Here is a 16,897-nt window from a genome sequence, read left to right on the forward strand (position 1 = left end):
GAGGAAAAGCAGGAAGCCCTTTTCGTCGAAGCAATGCTCATGATAGAGTCACGACTGAGTCAATATTCTGTATGTTCAAGAAGAGCTTACTGCTGGAAGTATATGTTAGAGGCACAGAGAGTATAGGCATAAGGTTTGCTACCGTCGGGGGATCTTGAGGCCAAAATCCTCGCAACCCAAAGACGAGTCGAATAAACCTTTGACTCTCAAACACGTACTTGAGCTCGGGTGTTAATCTCATCCACCCTAAAAGGTGAACAGATCTCTCGCACAGTGGATCACCAGCAGACCGTAAACGGCAAACCCCAGGCAGACCACCATCGTGTCATCACAAAAAACGGCCATGAACAACAAAACTACGGGAATATATTTACACTGCCAACGCTGACCCAACCTAGCGGCTCACCTTGTAGCAAGCTTCGTACAGCTGCGTATTAGCAAGCGTCGGGCAGAATTCGCACCACCCAGGAGGAGAACCCTGGCATTATACTTCTCGACATTTTGGAGACAAGCTTCTATGCGGAATCAGCAGGAGCCTTTTAGATGACAAGGTCATTTTGTGAAAGTTGAAATTCACTTCGGTTGCACTGATTGATGAGAACAGATCTTATGCCGCTAGCTATATGAGGCGTTTAGTATTTTGGCGCTGGGACCACCGCAAGCTCGCTGTAGTGCGGTAAAGTCGAGAAATTTGAAACACACGGGGTCCCAGAGAGCTAGAATCAGTGGAGATGGGACAGGGATCTGGCAGGGGTTTGAAAGTGGCCAGTGCAAGTGCCAGCGTCAGTGGAAAGCTGGCGCCACGGGAGCTTAATTGAAACCAAGAACCTGGAGCCGCCAACTTCATTGCTCTGGACCAATCAAAGTGCTCGAATGATCTAACCTTCAATGCAAATCCAGCCCTTCTGGTCACAAAGCGTCTACAATTTTCCTTGTGTTCAGTTTCCTCCGCCCACACTGTCTATGCTTCTACAGCATTCGCCAGTCGCTTTCTGTGGGCTTCTCTGCGGCGAGGGTACTGATCGGCTATGACGAAATACACTTACGACAAAGCGGGCAGCCGGTATAAAGAGGACCAGAACCCCCAACTTTCTTTGCGGCTTTTTCGTTCAACTTCTGCTTTCTTTCTCGTGCTCTTCCTCCATTTTTCCCTTCTTCCCCTTCTTTTGGACGGCTGCTGTCTCCTCGCTTTTGCAACCGGCGTGCTAAGTTGCTACATGGCTCTTGCATACAGCGCTGCCGTCCAGCACATAGCCCATGATTGTGCGTGGCAGCTCCCTAGTTATTCCACAGCGGCACGCCCCGCGGTAATGCACACAGTACGGTGCTTGTCTCACTCCGAAGTATATAAGGACAGGATATCTCGTTTTTGGTTGCCCATTCAGATCACTTACATTACAACACATTCAACATGCCTAGTTCCCCAGACGCTGCTCCTGCTGCTGCTGCTGCTAATACTAATGCTGCTGAATCGCCTGCGTTCAAGTCGTACTTGAACAACGACGGGATCGACGATTTGACGCCCTCGCAGAGGAAGCACAAGGTGTCCTCATTGTCGCTCTCTGACTTGAATCAGTGGCAGAACGGCTTGACCAAGCTCTCGTCGTCTGCCTCTTTAAGTAAACAGGGGTCTAACGCCAACTTGAAGAAGGTCGACTCGTTGGCCAAGTTGCTGAGAAACTCGTCCATCATCAAGCGTAAGAAGAAGTCCATCATTGACCACCCAAGAGTGGCTTCGTACGCTTTCTGTTTCGATATCGATGGTGTTCTCTTGAGAGGCCCCGACACTATCCCTGTTGCAAAAGACGCTATTCGCATGTTGAACGGCGATAACAAGTATAACATCAAGGTTCCTTCAATCTACGTCACGAACGGTGGTGGTAAGCCTGAGCAAGTTAGAGCCGATGACTTGTCTAAGAGATTGGAGACAGAAATCAAGGTGGAACAGATCATCCAGGGCCACACACCTATGAGAGACTTGGTGCCTCTTTACAAAAACGTCTTGGTTGTAGGTGGTGTCGGTAACGTGTGCAGAAACGTTGCTGAGTCTTACGGCTTCAAGAATGTATACACTCCATTGGATATTTTGAAGTGGAACCCAGCAGTCTCTCCTTATCATGACTTGACTGAGGAAGAGCTTGTCTGTTGCAAAGAAGATGTGGACTTCTCCAAGATATCCATTGATGCCATTCTTGTTTTTGCTGACTCAAGAAATTGGGCAGCTGACCAGCAAATTATTTTGGAGTTGCTTTTGTCGAAAAATGGTGTCATGGGTACCGAATCCAAGACTTACAACGAGGGCCCCGAGATCTATTTTGCCCACTCCGACTTTATTTGGGCCACTAACTACAAGTTGAATAGATACGGTATGGGTGCTTTGCAGGTGTCCATTGCCGCATTGTACAGAGAGCATACCGGTCTCGAATTAAAAGTGCACAGATTTGGTAAACCTCAAGTTGGCACTTTCAAGTTCGCCAACAAGGTCTTAAAGAAATGGAGAAGAGGAATGTTGGACGAGCACTTAAAGAAGATGAACATTCATGATCCTAATGCTCAAGATGCCGATATCTTGATTAATGACGAGGGTGAAGAATTCATCAATCAGGCTAAGTTGGATTCGGGCAACTACGAGAGTGATGAGGATGACACTTCTGACGATGACACCGACAAGGCAGTGGATAAGTTGGGAGAATTGAGCTTGCAGGACAAGATTCAGTTGCAGTTGCCTCCTGCATCGACAGTTTACTTTGTCGGTGACACTCCTGAGTCCGACATCAGATTTGCCAACTCGCACGACGATTCGTGGTTCTCCATTCTTGTGGAAACCGGTGTATACCAGGCCGGCACTGAGCCCAAGTACAAGCCAAAGCACGTGTGTAAGAATGTGCTTGAAGCTGTCAAGTTTGCGATTGAGAGAGAACACGAGATGGAGTTGAAGGAATGGAATGAGACCGCCGATGACGAGGACGACAGTAGAGTCTCCTCCAAGATCAATTTCAACGACTTTATCATGACGCCTAGCGAGAAGAAGGAGGCTGAAGAGCAGGAACAGAAGAAGCTTCAAAAGGAGAAGGCCAGAAACATCAAGACGGTGGACGATACTGAGTCTGTCGAAGTGCCAGCAATGCTCTCAGCAGAGCTCGATAAATTCAAAGAGAAATAAGTGTACATTTGAAGCAAAGTATATAAAACCAATCATTTGCATAGATTCAAGTAAGTACCTGTAATGCGCGCACAAAACACGGACAAAAGCTGGGGTATTGAAGATAGATTTATCAAAACAAACAAACAACTAGACATAAAAGATGACGACCATTCAAACAATTGGCAAGGATACGCTGATTGGACAAGCGAAGGAGGTTTTCGATAATGCCATCAGCTCCTCGAACTCCGGACTTCGAAACCCTTCCAAGATCAAAGAAGAAATCACCCATCTCAAGCATTTCTCCTCCAAGCTCAAGTTCCAATATTTGGAGCAGGAGACCAGAGATAAATTCTTAAGGCTACTCCTTATTGATGAGAAGAGCATCTCAGAAGAGGATATAGATAATATAGTTGGTGAAAATGGTCAGCTCAAGGAGTCACTAAAACAGCTCAAGAGAGAGATTGAGGCGCTGACAGAACAAGCTGAAAACGTGGCAGAGGAAGTCATAAGATTGAACGAAAAGCTCGCAAAAGAGAAGGAGGAAGCCCAAAAAGGATTGGACGAAGCGGCGCAACTACAAAAAGAGCTCGATCTGTTGATGGAGGAGTCTGAGAATGAACACTACAAGACGCTATTCCATTTCAAGAAGCTCATAGACTCCGATGATATAGGGCTTAGCGAAGCAATCAGCATTGCCAACAGCGCCGTGGAAAGTGACGAGGCCGCATTGAAGGAGGTCAGAGAGAAACTAGAAAAGGCCAAGAGAGAGCTTGCAGAAAAGAAGAGCCAGGAAGAAGAATTGAGGCGACGGGCAAGCGATTTAAAAAACCAAGTCGAAGATGGAGAAACGCAAGTGTTGAAGGGAGAGCAGCAGGAGTATGCGCAGAAGTTAGGAGACGTCAAGGGGTTGCTCAGTCGATTTGAAGGTAATATCCTGGTGTAGACAACGTTTTATGGGAAGCTGAAATTCAACTGCAAGGATATTTGAACGTCTAAAGCTTTATTTATCAATATGGGATTATACTTGAATAGAAGGTTTAGGACAATTTTCGGGTAAATGTGAACCACGTCCCAAAAAAAAAAAAAGTAACAAAGTTATAGAATTTACATGAGAGGCATCTCGTCTCACGGGAGAACTCCACTTTTGAAAAGAGTTAATTTCAACTGAGGTGAATGTATTTACCTCATTCTTAAGGAGGGTTCAGGGTCTCTGACTGCTGCAAACCATTGAAATAAAGCCAGCTAACGTAATAATCCTCCTCGATCTCCTATCTCATCTCTAAATCAACAAAGCACGTCTAGTTAACAATAACCGACTCCATCAGAACAACAAATTAACTTTAACTACCTCGCTTTACCTATCCTTGCCCCCTCGTTATGTAATACCCTCACTCACACTGGCCAGTCGCACATGCCTCGGTTCGAGGTACGCCATACAAGTAACCCCATTATCATAGCTTCCCAAAGCGTGTCGTAAAGTTCTTTCTCCTTTCTTCTTTCCTAGCATGGCTGCCACGTCAGTATTACCCGCAGTAGACACCAAGACCCCATTTATCCAGACGAAGAAGAGCGCCACAGAGAAGAATAAGGTAGTACAGGATCTACTCAAGCTTATCGAGAAAGAATACCAACAAGGAAACCAGACCGTCACTAAGGACAAGTACGAGCAGCTTTTGAAGCTCAAGCGGGAACAGCAGAAGCAGCAGGAGCAACAAAAACAGCAGCAAAGAAAGCAACAGCAACTGCCCCCTTTACCTCCTCCTTTATACCCTCCAATCTTCCACAAGTTTTCAGTGCCCAAGCAGGAGCCTGAGACGCCATCTAGCCCAAAGAAGTTTCGCAAGAGAAAACAGAGATTCACATTCAAGAAGGTCGAGCACGTGGTAATTCTGATATTGGAGCTGCTAGCAAACATTCTTGACAACATGCACTTGTTTTCGAAACTCCCGATGTTCCCAGCGAAATTGGCTCATCTTTTGAAACACACCAACCGGTTGTGGGTGCTTATTTTGATTTTCTTGCTCCGAAAGACGATATCTCAGCTACTCAATGTGATACGCAAAGAACGCAAGGTGCGTACGGAGTTGTCCATCTTGAAGAACCAGTCTAACTCGAAGCTCTTGGAGGAGCCTGAGAAAAATGAAAATAACGTGCTTCTTAAGTACGAAAAAGTGCTCCGGGACTTGAAGTTCGATAAAATGATGCTTCGCTTCGAACTCGTGGGGAACTTTTTGGACTTGACCTTTAACGTGATTGAGCTCTACGCCATGGCCGTGCCCGACTGGTTTATGAACTTCTTGAACATCGCCAGCATGGGTATGACCATCTACAGAATGAACAAAGACGATGAGTACATTGATGACGACATCACAGAGGACTTGATCTAATCTGTTGCGGGTTTGAATCTCGACAATCGAGAATACTACCTTCTTAAAGAGCACCAGATGGCCCTTCGTCGTTTGCATGATAAAAAAAAAATCTTCGGCGAATATGCAAGTCACTCTGAGTTGGTGCTTCCGTTATTGTCTCTGTACTGTGCAAAATATGGCTCTATTTATTGCTACTTCCTGAAAGGCTTTGAGATTAGATTATCAGATCGATGAGGCGATACAACTACATCAACACTATATAATGAGGATACTGCGACATTTCCTTTGTCCTTTGTTTGCACGTTGTAGGTACACTCTCCCGCAAACAGTTGGCTTCCAATTAGAATCTCAAGCAGTCCCATCAAGACATAAACATAGATAGCAAAAGTATCAAGGCCCTAGGATCTGATTTAGAGTATAAAAAAATTTTTCCATTCTTTAACTACTCTAGTAGTGATTGTGTTTCCCAGTGTAGGTACTGTATGTGCCACTACAACTTATCACGGTATCGCCAACCAGATCCAGCGAAGACAAAGTGATGCTAGCGCAACGCCTAGAAGAGAATAAGAGGCAACTCAGCGTCATTAATGATCGAATTGAGCAGTTCGCAAAGAATCTTCAACCTTCAAATCTCATCATCAACGATGTGTCAGAGTTCCACAACAAGACTCTTTACCAGTTAGATAATGAACATCAGCAGACCACTTTGGCTGCACAGCAGCTCCAGCAACTTTGGATCCTCAAAAACTTGATCCACGAAACACAGCTTCTGTTTGATCCATTGAACGAAGGCAATTATGTCTGCGACAGCGTTGAGTTAGAAGGAATACTTCAGAACATCAAGAACCTAAAGCTGAAGATCGCCCCTTTTCTTAAAGACAACTACATCATTGGCTCGAATTTGCAGGAGTCGTATGAGAAAATTATCGAGTCCTACCGTCATCAATTGGGTGTTTTGTTTACACGTCATATACAGCAAGAACTGGCATCAGTGAGAATTTCCACTTCTCTCACAATAAATGAGCAAACTCATCTGCTCAAAGACTTCTTAAGAATAGTTTCAGACTTTGAGGTGTTTACTGGTGAAAATGTGGTGACAGAAACGCTCAATAGATTCAAGCAGCTGTGGGATAAGTTTCTTTTAGATCCACTCGTGAACAAGAAGAACTATCTCCTGCTATATTCTGAATCGGAAAACGAGACCGTCATTGAACTCGCAGATGCTCTTCCAGCTTCTCAATTTCTCTCGAAGTACTACTTTGACTCTGTTCGCAACTTTACAGCGTTCATTAACTTGCTAGAAAACCAGTCGTTCAAAAATTACTACCTGACAAAGATTAACAACAACATTGTGAACATGATTTCGGAAAACATCGAGCAGTTTATGAGCAACAGAGAGCTGCTCTCACAGGAATTGGTGAACACCGTTCAAGGTGCCCTGAAAACAGGTTGGAATATGCAGATTTCTAGATCGCTAGGTTCAGTTGACCAAATCGACAGCAGCATTAATAGACTCCACCTTGACTGGGTCACGTCCAAATACATCGATAAGGTCAGGAACTACTTTAATAGTTCAAAATTTGCAAAAGACTTGAAGATTTGCCAGAATATTGAGATCGAGAGACAAGAAGCCGCTTTTCAACCTCCTCCTCTTCCTCCTCCTCCTCCTCCAGCACAAAGCGAGCCTCAACCCTCAGCCCAGTCTGTTCTGGAACCTGAACAGGATGACGAAGTTGATTGGGATCAGCCTTGGGGATCAGATGAGGAACAGGCTGCTGGAGATGATGATGGTTGGGATCGCGATTGGGACGACGATTGGGACGATGACGACGATGATGCGGTCAAAAAATCCCCCATAAAACCAAAACAACAAGCTCAGCTAAAGCCAGCCTCCATCCCTCAGACTGCTCCTTCCACACAAGTTGCGCCTCCTCCCCAGGCAACATACACAGACGTTGTAACTACAAGCTCTGTTATAGGCGCAGTTAAACAGATTGTCAGCGATTTTGTTTCTGAGACTGGACAGGAGAACTTGGACGAACTTCTTTATGCTGTTTGCGAATTTGCATTAACATCTTACCGACCTCTTCACGAGCTGCTTTTGTTATACAATGACCTTCAAGCGCTAGGTTATGATGAAACCATAACCTTTGCAGAAGCACAATGGAAACATGCTCAAATTCAATTGCGTGGCCAGATAAGCCTCTTTTTGAGCTCTATTGACTTCACGAATAATGGGGGCTCCTCTGGCTCCACCGAAGAGTCGGTTGGTATCACTGCTGCCATCAGCAACTTCAATAACAGTCTCACACAATTAGTCGAATCTGACATGGCTAACACCAACAAAGGACTCTTGAAATCTACGATCGTGGGCTTGTGCAACTACGCCAATACTTGGGTTTTAGACGGTATACTCTCTTCAACAGAGTTGACTGAGTTTCAGTGTGAAAAGTTCACTCTCGTTCTCGAGAGTCTTGGCGAGGTGGAGGCAAATGTGCTTCGCAGACTTGGGTCTGAAAGCAACAGATTGGCCACATATAACAAGACTAAACAGGCCATTTTACTCTTGAACAATCATCTCAACGACATCATGGAGCATTTCTACCAGGGAGACTTCTTCGACTTCTCTACAGAGGAGTTGATTCAGGTGTTGAAAAGTGTATTTATAGCTAGTGGTCTAAGAGAGAACTGCATTCAGGAGATATTCGAAGTCCGGAGCAGTTAATCAGCTGATGGTCTTTCCGTCAATGACCTTCTTGCCTGTCTTTGCAATTGTGTTGTACACGGCATCATAGTCCAAAGTGTCGCTGGTGATGACATCCACAGTTTGCGACTCCAAGGAGATTTTGGTGTCGGTGACACCGTCCAATCTGCCCAAAGCCTTCAGAACTGCGTTTGAGCAGCCTGAGCATGCCATTTTGACATTGAATTGATATTGGTGAGGCATTTGTGAATAAGAAAGTTGCTTACCAATTGACGACCACGGCGGTTAATTACCTTTATTGATAATGTCCTGCACACTGCTTTGTGGTTTACCGAATACGGTCTCGGGTGAGATGACAATGAGAGTAATTCTGAGAGAAAAGTTAATGGCAAAAGGTGGTGATTCTGAATTAATGACAAGTGACACTCAAAGAGTATGGGAATTTGGGCCGTAATGCACCCTCATATCTCTTACTTAGTGTAATTCTCTGGTGAAGGGTGAAGAGCCGTGCTATCACGTCATCCAGATCTAGTTCTGGTGAATCTGGGATTATTCATGGACGCCTAATCACGTATGTCTACCCATATATATATAAATATATATATATATATATATATGTGTGTGTGTGTGTGTGTGCGTTTGTCTCCAGCGTGCTGGTAGAAAGGTGTTGTCATTGTGGGGCACTGAGCAATCGACAGCTTTTCGCAGCCAGAACCCCTCGCACCAGTATAAATACTTGAACTCAGGAATTCAACTAGGTGCTTCCCTACATTTTCCAATAAAAAAAATGGTAAGCAAAAGTGCTTGTTTATCTCTCCAGCAGTTCACGGGTTGCGATGGTTTTGTCCGTGTTCGTCTTGAGCTGCATAGTTGATGTGTGGAGGTAATAAGAAAAAAAAGGTCATCGATTCCCGAGGTTCAAAAGTACTGCAAAACTTTAAACCGACTCTGGCCCCAGAAAACCCACCTGAATAACCCGTCTTCACCCATCAACGTTTCCCAAATCCTATCCTTTCTGCTACTTGCACCACAGCAATGCTCTTCCCACCCACCCACTTTCAGTGGCTGCGAAAAGCCCACCTACCTGCCCCAGCCCCAGCCCAGCAGAACCATACCAATTCAACTGGACCAAACAAAGAAAACATATCAGATACAAAAAACTTAAGCCCATAAACAGCATCTGCTCTATCACCTAGCATTGACTCCACAAAAAGTACATTCTCTCTTCTCGTAGCCTCAGGATCCTTCGCCTCCTTGTGTGGGTGCTCGCCCCTGCCTGCGTGCACATACCTTATCATACCGGCTTATCGCCATCACTGTTTGCAACACTTCTTTTCCCCCATGTTTGGCATATTCAAGTACGTACACACAATTGCCGTCGCCTCCAAACTATCTTACTAACACGCAGTCTCTTTGTCGGCTCTATCTACCCCGTTATCGCCTCTTACAAGGCGTATGATGACTACGCACGAGTGGCGTCTCTGTCGGCGGCCACCTCGGTCCAATTAGGCTCAGTGACTATCCCATTAGGCACAATGCTCAAGAGAGCCACTGCTGGCGGCGACGGGTCCGTCGAGGAGGACTTCTTGAACTCACGCTTGCTCACCGTCCAGATGTGGCTAGTGTACTGGATTGTCCATGTGAGCATTGGCATTGCCGAGCTGGCGCTCTTCTTGTCGTGGTTGCCCTTGTACTCGCTGTTCCGCCTTTTGGTGTCGGCGTGGCTCATTCTGCCCATTGTGTTGAGCTCGTTGCGTCTCAACAGAACCAAGGCCTTGAGCCCGGCCGAGGTGCAGCAGGAGTGGGTGGGTTTCTCGTCTCAGGGTTGCGGGTTGGTGTACTTCCAGTACCTTAAGCCGCTCTTTGACGACCATCTTCAGGCCATTGTCAATTTCAACTTTGAGCGGGTGTTGGACTCCGTAGCCAAGTTCTCGGGCGCCTCGACGTTGTTCTCCTATGCTGGGTCGATGCTCTTGAAGAACGCATTTCGAGACCAAACTTCTCGAGAGGCAGGTGCTCCTGGCGCTCAGTCGGCTGTTCCAAGAGAGACTCCGAAAGAAGGCTCCTCTGCGAGTGAAAATCTCATGAATGCTGCTCGTGATGCTGGCTTTGGCGCCGCCGCTGCTCACCTTCTGAATTTCTCAAATCTTGCAAAGAACCTTCAGCGGTCGGAACCCACAAAGGAGGACTTGGCCGACTATGACGTGGTCAACACCCCCTCGCCTTCCCCTCCTGAGGCTCAGGACCAGGACGTGAAACAGAGAACCGCCTCCAAGGAACACAAGAAGCTGTGGTGGTGATGATCATTTAGATTTGGGTGTGGTACGTTAGGTATCTGGTTAGTAATTCTTTTTCTATGGCTACAAATATCCACTATATACAATGAAGTTTAATTTCGACCCATCACAAAAATCCTCGGCTTTTATAATTTCAAAAACTGGGCCACCTTACGTCTGTCAATGGCCAGTTCCTCCTTGGCAACCATGGCATCGACTTTCTCCTTCAACACTTTCTGGGATTTTGCCGACACGAACGTGTTGGGAAGTTCTGTCTTGTTGAAGATACCGTCAAAGGCATCTACAGGTCTCTCTGCGTCTGATTTGCCCATCAATCTCTTGGAGTACTCAAGCTGTTCCTTCATTCTCGTGTAGCCCATGTCCTGAGCCTTCTCTGGCAACTTAGGCCACACAAACGGCTCCTCCATGTCGATGGTCATGATTTTCAACTGGCGACTTCTGTGACGAGCAAAATCGTTCTGACGTCTCTTCCACACTCTTGGCGTTAGCTGAACAGTGACGTTAAGGGCTCTCAAGCCATATACATGCCAAAGGTAGTCCCTTAAGTCGAGCTTGTTGAAATTACGAGGGACGAGAAAACGGGCCTGGTACGGCGTGTGTCTTGCAAGCGGATGCAAAAGAATGACTCTGGCCTTGGGAAGGTACACTTTCTTATTGCCAACCTTGAAGTGAGGAAGGCCCATGGCGACTTCCTCCTGAAACCTCTCATAGTTTCTGCGAGCAACTTCATCGTTGTTACCTCTAAACTTCATTGGCACTGGCTTTCCTTCATTTTTATATAACTCTTTGATTGCAACAGCCGGGAAAAGCGTGTCTTTCACCAGCTGGGAGAGAAGCGGTTTTCTCTCCCTACGGAAACCGTATTTGGGAGGATTGAGGTCGACGTCGGCCACGTTGACCTTGGGGTAATCCTTGGGGGACATTTTGTGGTGGACAAAGCGCCTAGGAATAGCCCTGGCCACGCCAGCCACGGCTCGAAGGATGGAGGTCATGGGTTGGTAGGTTGAGTAAGTTAGCGGTGGAGTGAAGATTTTCGCCATAGTGAAGGGAAAATGCACGTGGTTAAGATCATGTGATTGATCAAGCTTTGTGTAGTTGACGATGTGAAGCGTTCTTTCACTATCGCCACTACGAGAGGTCGTCCCCGACCCAAAACTCACCATGCGAAAATTCCCACTCACCAAACAGAAACCCGTAGAGCCTTACTACCTTACCAGTTCTCCTTACAACCTCGTCCCAAATGTCCACTCCCCCAGCCACCGTGGACGATCCCTACACGTATGAGGAAGATGACAGCTCGATCACACCAGAGGATTGCTGGACGGTGATCTCGTCCTTCTTCCAGGAAAAGGGCTTGGTCTCACAACAGTTGGACTCCTTCGATGAGTTCATCGAATCGACCATCCAGGAGCTTGTATGGGAAGACTCGCACTTGATTTTGGATCAGCCGGCTCAGCATACATCCGAGGACCAGTATGAGAACAAGCGGTACGAAATCACTTTTGGTAAGATTTATATCTCGAAGCCAACCCAGACGGAAGGCGACGGTACCACCCACCCTATGTTTCCACAGGAGGCCCGTTTACGTAATCTCACGTATTCTTCTCCTTTGTATGTGGACATGACGAAGAAAAAGTTTAAGTCTGACGACAGAATTAAACGGGGCACTGAACTTGAGTGGATTGAAGAGAAGGTGGAAAATGAGGATGCGCTGACCAAGGTTTTTTTGGGTAAAGTCCCGATCATGTTGCGGTCGAAATTCTGTATGTTACGTGACTTGGGAGAGCACGAGTTTTATGAGTTGAAGGAGTGTCCCTACGATATGGGTGGTTATTTTGTCATTAATGGTTCAGAGAAAGTTTTGATTGCTCAGGAAAGATCAGCAGCTAATATCGTGCAGGTTTTTAAGAAGGCGGCTCCTTCACCCATCTCTCACGTCGCAGAAATCAGATCAGCTTTGGAGAAGGGCTCCAGGTTGATCTCTTCTATGCAAATTAAGCTTTACGGCAGAGACGATAAGGGCACCTCAGGAAGAACTATAAAGGCCACTCTCCCTTACATAAAAGAAGATATCCCTATTGTCATTGTCTTCAGAGCGCTTGGTGTTGTCCCTGACGGTGATATCTTGGAACACATCTGCTATGATGCTAATGACTGGCAAATGTTGGAGATGTTGAAGCCATGTGTTGAGGAGGGTTTCGTCATTCAGGAAAGAGAAGTGGCACTCGATTTCATCGGAAGAAGAGGTGTGTTGGGTATTCGTAGAGAAAAGCGTATCCAGTATGCCAAAGATATTCTTCAAAAGGAGCTTCTACCAAATATCACCCAGGAGGCTGGTTTCGAGTCCAAAAAGGCTTTCTTCTTGGGTTACATGGTAAACAGATTGTTGTTGTGTGCTTTGGAGAGAAAAGAGCCCGACGATAGAGATCACTTTGGTAAAAAGAGATTGGACTTGGCTGGTCCTTTGTTGGCCGGTTTGTTCCGTATTCTTTTTAAGAAGTTGACAAGGGATATCTACAACTACATGCAGAGATGTGTCGAGAACGACAAGGAGTTCAACCTCACTCTCGCTGTGAAATCGCAAACAATTACTGATGGATTGCGTTACTCGTTGGCCACTGGTAACTGGGGTGAACAGAAAAAGGCTATGAGTGCTCGTGCTGGTGTCTCTCAAGTGTTGAACCGTTATACCTACTCATCGACATTGTCTCACTTGAGAAGAACCAACACGCCAATCGGTAGAGACGGTAAGATTGCCAAACCAAGACAGTTGCATAATACCCATTGGGGTCTTGTTTGTCCCGCAGAAACTCCAGAGGGTCAAGCGTGTGGTTTGGTGAAGAACTTGTCCTTGATGACATGTATCTCTGTCGGAACCGCATCAGAACCTATTTTATATTTCTTGGAAGAATGGGGTATGGAACCATTGGAAGACTATGTTCCTTCGAATTCTCCTGATTGCACAAGGGTCTTTGTCAACGGTGTTTGGGTCGGTACTCATAGAGAGCCAGCACAGTTGGTCGACACGATGAGAAGATTGAGAAGACGTGGTGATATCGCTCCTGAAGTCTCTATCATCAGAGATATTAGAGAGAGAGAGTTCAAGATTTTCACTGACGCTGGCCGTGTCTACAGACCATTGTTCATTGTCGATGACGATCCTGAGTCCGAAACCAAGGGTGAACTTGTATTGCAGAAGGAGCATATTCATAAGTTGATGAATTCTGAATATGATGAGTATGATGATGACCCTCTGGCATCTCACTACACCTGGTCTTCCTTGGTGAATGACGGTGTGGTGGAATATGTTGATGCAGAGGAAGAGGAAACTATAATGATCGCGATGACCCCAGAAGACTTGGAGGCTTCCAAGAGCTCTTTGTCGGAAACACAGCAGAAAAGCTTGCAAATGGAGGAGCAGGATCTCGATCCAGCAAAGAGAATTAAGCCAACATACGTTTCATCTACGCATACTTTTACACATTGCGAGATTCATCCTTCCATGATTCTTGGTGTTGCAGCTTCTATCATTCCTTTCCCAGATCACAATCAATCTCCACGTAACACATACCAATCTGCTATGGGTAAGCAAGCTATGGGTGTTTTCTTGACTAATTATGCCGTCAGAATGGACACGATGGCTAACATTCTTTACTACCCACAGAAGCCACTCGCAACCACGCGTGCTATGGAGTTCTTGAAATTCCGTGAGTTGCCTGCTGGTCAAAATGCAATTGTTGCTATCGCATGTTATTCTGGTTACAACCAGGAAGATTCTATGATCATGAACCAATCTTCTATCGACAGAGGTCTTTTCAGATCCTTGTTTTTCAGATCCTACATGGATTTGGAAAAGAGGCAAGGTATGAAAGCTTTGGAGACTTTTGAGAAGCCGTCCAGGTCAGACACTTTGAGATTGAAGCATGGCACATACGAAAAATTAGATGATGATGGTTTAATCGCCCCAGGTGTCAGAGTCAGTGGAGAAGACATCATCATCGGAAAGACTACCCCTATTCCCCCTGATACAGAGGAGTTGGGTCAGAGAACACAATATCACACCAAGAGGGATGCATCTACTCCATTGAGAAGTACTGAATCGGGTATTGTTGACCAGGTCATGTTGACCACAAACGGTGATGGCGCCAAGTTTGTCAAGGTTAGAATGAGAACAACCAAGATTCCTCAGATTGGTGATAAGTTCGCATCTCGTCACGGTCAAAAGGGTACTATTGGTGTCACCTACAGACACGAAGACATGCCATTCAGTGCACAAGGAATTGTTCCAGATTTGATCATCAACCCACACGCTATTCCATCCCGAATGACAGTCGCCCACTTGATTGAATGTTTATTGTCAAAGGTTTCTTCGTTGTCCGGATTGGAGGGTGATGCATCTCCCTTCACTGATGTCACAGCTGAGGCCATCTCCAAGTTGTTAAGAGAGCACGGCTACCAGTCGAGAGGTTTTGAAGTAATGTATAATGGTCACACAGGTAAGAAGTTAATGGCGCAGATCTTCTTTGGTCCAACCTATTACCAAAGATTGAGACATATGGTTGACGACAAGATCCACGCCAGAGCCAGAGGCCCGGTGCAAGTCTTGACCAGACAACCAGTGGAGGGTAGATCGAGAGATGGTGGTTTGCGTTTTGGAGAGATGGAGAGAGATTGTATGATTGCACACGGTGCGGCTGGTTTCTTGAAAGAGAGGTTGATGGAGGCCTCGGATGCCTTCAGAGTGCATGTTTGTGGTATTTGTGGTTTGATGTCTGTTATTGCCAACTTGAAGAAGAACCAATTCGAGTGCCGTTCGTGCAAGAACAAGACGAACATTTACCAGATCCACATTCCGTACGCTGCCAAGTTATTGTTTCAGGAGTTGATGGCAATGAACATCTCCCCAAGATTATACACGGAGAGTTCTGGCGTGAGCGTGAGAGTGTAAGGGGTTAAGCTAGCTTGTATTATAAACATTTAAAAGGAAATAAACGGAAAGCATGAGTACTATGATCTGTTGTAGACAAGTCTGACAGACATTGCACATAGAATTTTGCAGTACCTACTTCTACAACATACCTCGTGACCTATTTGATATTCTTATTTACAAGTTCATCCCATTTACTGACCAAGGTATTGCTTCCTAAGCTCAGCAGCAACAGCCTCCTTCCTCTCCAACTCAGCAAGCTTCTTCTTCATGTCTGGCACCTCATCGGCGTGAGCAATCAAGTTTTCTGTGTATGGATGTTCATGCCCATCAAACACCTTGAGTCTGTCCATTCTAGCAAGTCTAAGCTTGTTCTTAGGTATCATACCCTTGACGGCTCTCTTCAAGATTTCCCCGTACCCTTTGTTAGCAATCATTCTCTCCATAGGCACAAGTTTCAACGAGCCCGGCCTGCCTGTGTGCGACCAGTAGGTTTTCTCCTTCATCTTATTTCCCGTCACGTTCATGTGGGAGCAGTTGGTCACAACAACGTAATCTCCATGGTCTCTGTTGGGCGAGTATGTAGGTTTATGTTTCCCTTGCAAAGTCAAGGCTATGCTCGCCGCCAAACGACCTAACGTTCTTTTGTCGGCAGCCATATCCACGTGGTGCCACACTCTAGTTAGAGCGAGCGTGGAGTTACCGATTCTCTGGGACATTTGCTGAGAAGCGCTGATTAGTAGGTTAACCTTAATGAAGTGGAAAAAAAAAATGCGATTCTGTGATATCAAGTGTACAGGAACCTCACCAAGTGAAAATACAGCTTTCAAGGTCCTCTTACTCCACTGGCCCGCCCAACTACGACTATAGATCAAAAAGAGTTAGCGTGTCTGGCAACTCGTCATCACATTTTCCAAATACACAACATGTTTTTTCTCAAAGACCTCTCGTTAAACTTGACCCTTCATCCGTCTTACTTCGGCACTCAAATGGACCAGTACTTGCGAGATAAACTTCTTCTGGACGTTGAGGGGACGTGCACAGGTCAGTTTGGCTACATAGTATGTGTTTTGGATTGTATGAACATTGACGTGGGCCGGGGCAGGATCATCCCGGGCTCGGGAATGGCAGAGTTTGAGGTAAAGTACAGAGCGGTAGTGTGGAAGCCCTTCAAGGGAGAGGTTGTCGACGCTGTGGTGACTACAGTGAACAAGATGGGATTTTTTGCCGACGTGGGACCGCTATCTGTCTTTGTGAGTACACATTTGATTCCCTCAGACATGAAGTTCAACCCTTCTGCCAACCCCCCGGCATATGTGAGCCCTGACGAAACTATAGAGAAGGGCTCTCGTGTGAGATTGAAGATTGTCGGTACGAGGACGGATGTGAATGAGATTTATGCTATTGGCTCTATTAAAGAGGACTATTTGGGGCCCAGTCCGTTGTAAGGGGCAA

At 46.0% G+C, this 16,897-nt stretch overlaps 9 protein-coding genes across 9 annotated transcripts; 7 read left to right on the top strand and 2 right to left on the bottom strand. All coding sequences in view use genetic code 12, as the record gives it.

Annotated features, from left to right (window-relative positions):
• Positions 1 to 1,411: 1,411 nt before the first annotated feature.
• Positions 1,412 to 3,163, top strand: CJI96_0001426 (uncharacterized protein; the record flags this gene model as incomplete). The annotated part of the gene is made up of 1 exon (XM_029033115.2): positions 1,412 to 3,163. One exon carries the CDS (start codon positions 1,412 to 1,414, stop codon positions 3,161 to 3,163), a length of 1,752 nt encoding a protein of 583 aa, XP_028893430.2.
• Positions 3,164 to 3,305: 142 nt separating this feature from the next.
• CJI96_0001427 (uncharacterized protein) lies at positions 3,306 to 4,088 on the top strand (the record flags this gene model as incomplete). The annotated part of the gene is made up of 1 exon (XM_029033116.1): positions 3,306 to 4,088. The coding sequence occupies one exon, from the start codon at positions 3,306 to 3,308 to the stop codon at positions 4,086 to 4,088; it is 783 nt and encodes a 260-aa protein (XP_028893431.1).
• A 562-nt stretch (positions 4,089 to 4,650) lies between these two features.
• On the top strand, positions 4,651 to 5,532 carry CJI96_0001428 (uncharacterized protein; the record flags this gene model as incomplete). Its single annotated transcript, XM_029033117.2, has 1 exon — positions 4,651 to 5,532. The coding sequence occupies one exon, from the start codon at positions 4,651 to 4,653 to the stop codon at positions 5,530 to 5,532; it is 882 nt and encodes a 293-aa protein (XP_028893432.2).
• A 520-nt stretch (positions 5,533 to 6,052) lies between these two features.
• DSL1 (Dsl1p) lies at positions 6,053 to 8,239 on the top strand (the record flags this gene model as incomplete). The annotated part of the gene is made up of 1 exon (XM_029033118.2): positions 6,053 to 8,239. The coding sequence occupies one exon, from the start codon at positions 6,053 to 6,055 to the stop codon at positions 8,237 to 8,239; it is 2,187 nt and encodes a 728-aa protein (XP_028893433.2).
• A 1,320-nt stretch (positions 8,240 to 9,559) lies between these two features.
• On the top strand, positions 9,560 to 10,518 carry CJI96_0001430 (uncharacterized protein; the record flags this gene model as incomplete). Its single annotated transcript, XM_029033119.2, has 2 exons — positions 9,560 to 9,576; positions 9,627 to 10,518. 2 exons carry the CDS (start codon positions 9,560 to 9,562, stop codon positions 10,516 to 10,518), a joined length of 909 nt encoding a protein of 302 aa, XP_028893434.2.
• Positions 10,519 to 10,640: 122 nt separating this feature from the next.
• MRP20 (mitochondrial 54S ribosomal protein uL23m) lies at positions 10,641 to 11,507 on the bottom strand (the record flags this gene model as incomplete). The annotated part of the gene is made up of 1 exon (XM_029033120.2): positions 10,641 to 11,507. One exon carries the CDS (start codon positions 11,505 to 11,507, stop codon positions 10,641 to 10,643), a length of 867 nt encoding a protein of 288 aa, XP_028893435.1.
• A 248-nt stretch (positions 11,508 to 11,755) lies between these two features.
• Positions 11,756 to 15,463, top strand: CJI96_0001432 (DNA-directed RNA polymerase II subunit RPB2; the record flags this gene model as incomplete). The annotated part of the gene is made up of 1 exon (XM_029033121.2): positions 11,756 to 15,463. One exon carries the CDS (start codon positions 11,756 to 11,758, stop codon positions 15,461 to 15,463), a length of 3,708 nt encoding a protein of 1,235 aa, XP_028893436.1.
• A 173-nt stretch (positions 15,464 to 15,636) lies between these two features.
• On the bottom strand, positions 15,637 to 16,161 carry CJI96_0001433 (mitochondrial 54S ribosomal protein uL13m; the record flags this gene model as incomplete). The annotated part of the gene is made up of 1 exon (XM_029033122.2): positions 15,637 to 16,161. One exon carries the CDS (start codon positions 16,159 to 16,161, stop codon positions 15,637 to 15,639), a length of 525 nt encoding a protein of 174 aa, XP_028893437.1.
• Positions 16,162 to 16,368: 207 nt separating this feature from the next.
• RPB7 (DNA-directed RNA polymerase II subunit RPB7) lies at positions 16,369 to 16,890 on the top strand (the record flags this gene model as incomplete). Its single annotated transcript, XM_029033123.2, has 1 exon — positions 16,369 to 16,890. One exon carries the CDS (start codon positions 16,369 to 16,371, stop codon positions 16,888 to 16,890), a length of 522 nt encoding a protein of 173 aa, XP_028893438.1.
• Between the last annotated feature and the right edge of the window lie 7 nt (positions 16,891 to 16,897).

Source organism: Candidozyma auris, chromosome 1 (assembly GCF_003013715.1).
Source record: "Candidozyma auris chromosome 1, complete sequence".
NCBI lineage: Eukaryota > Fungi > Ascomycota > Pichiomycetes > Serinales > Metschnikowiaceae > Candidozyma > Candidozyma auris.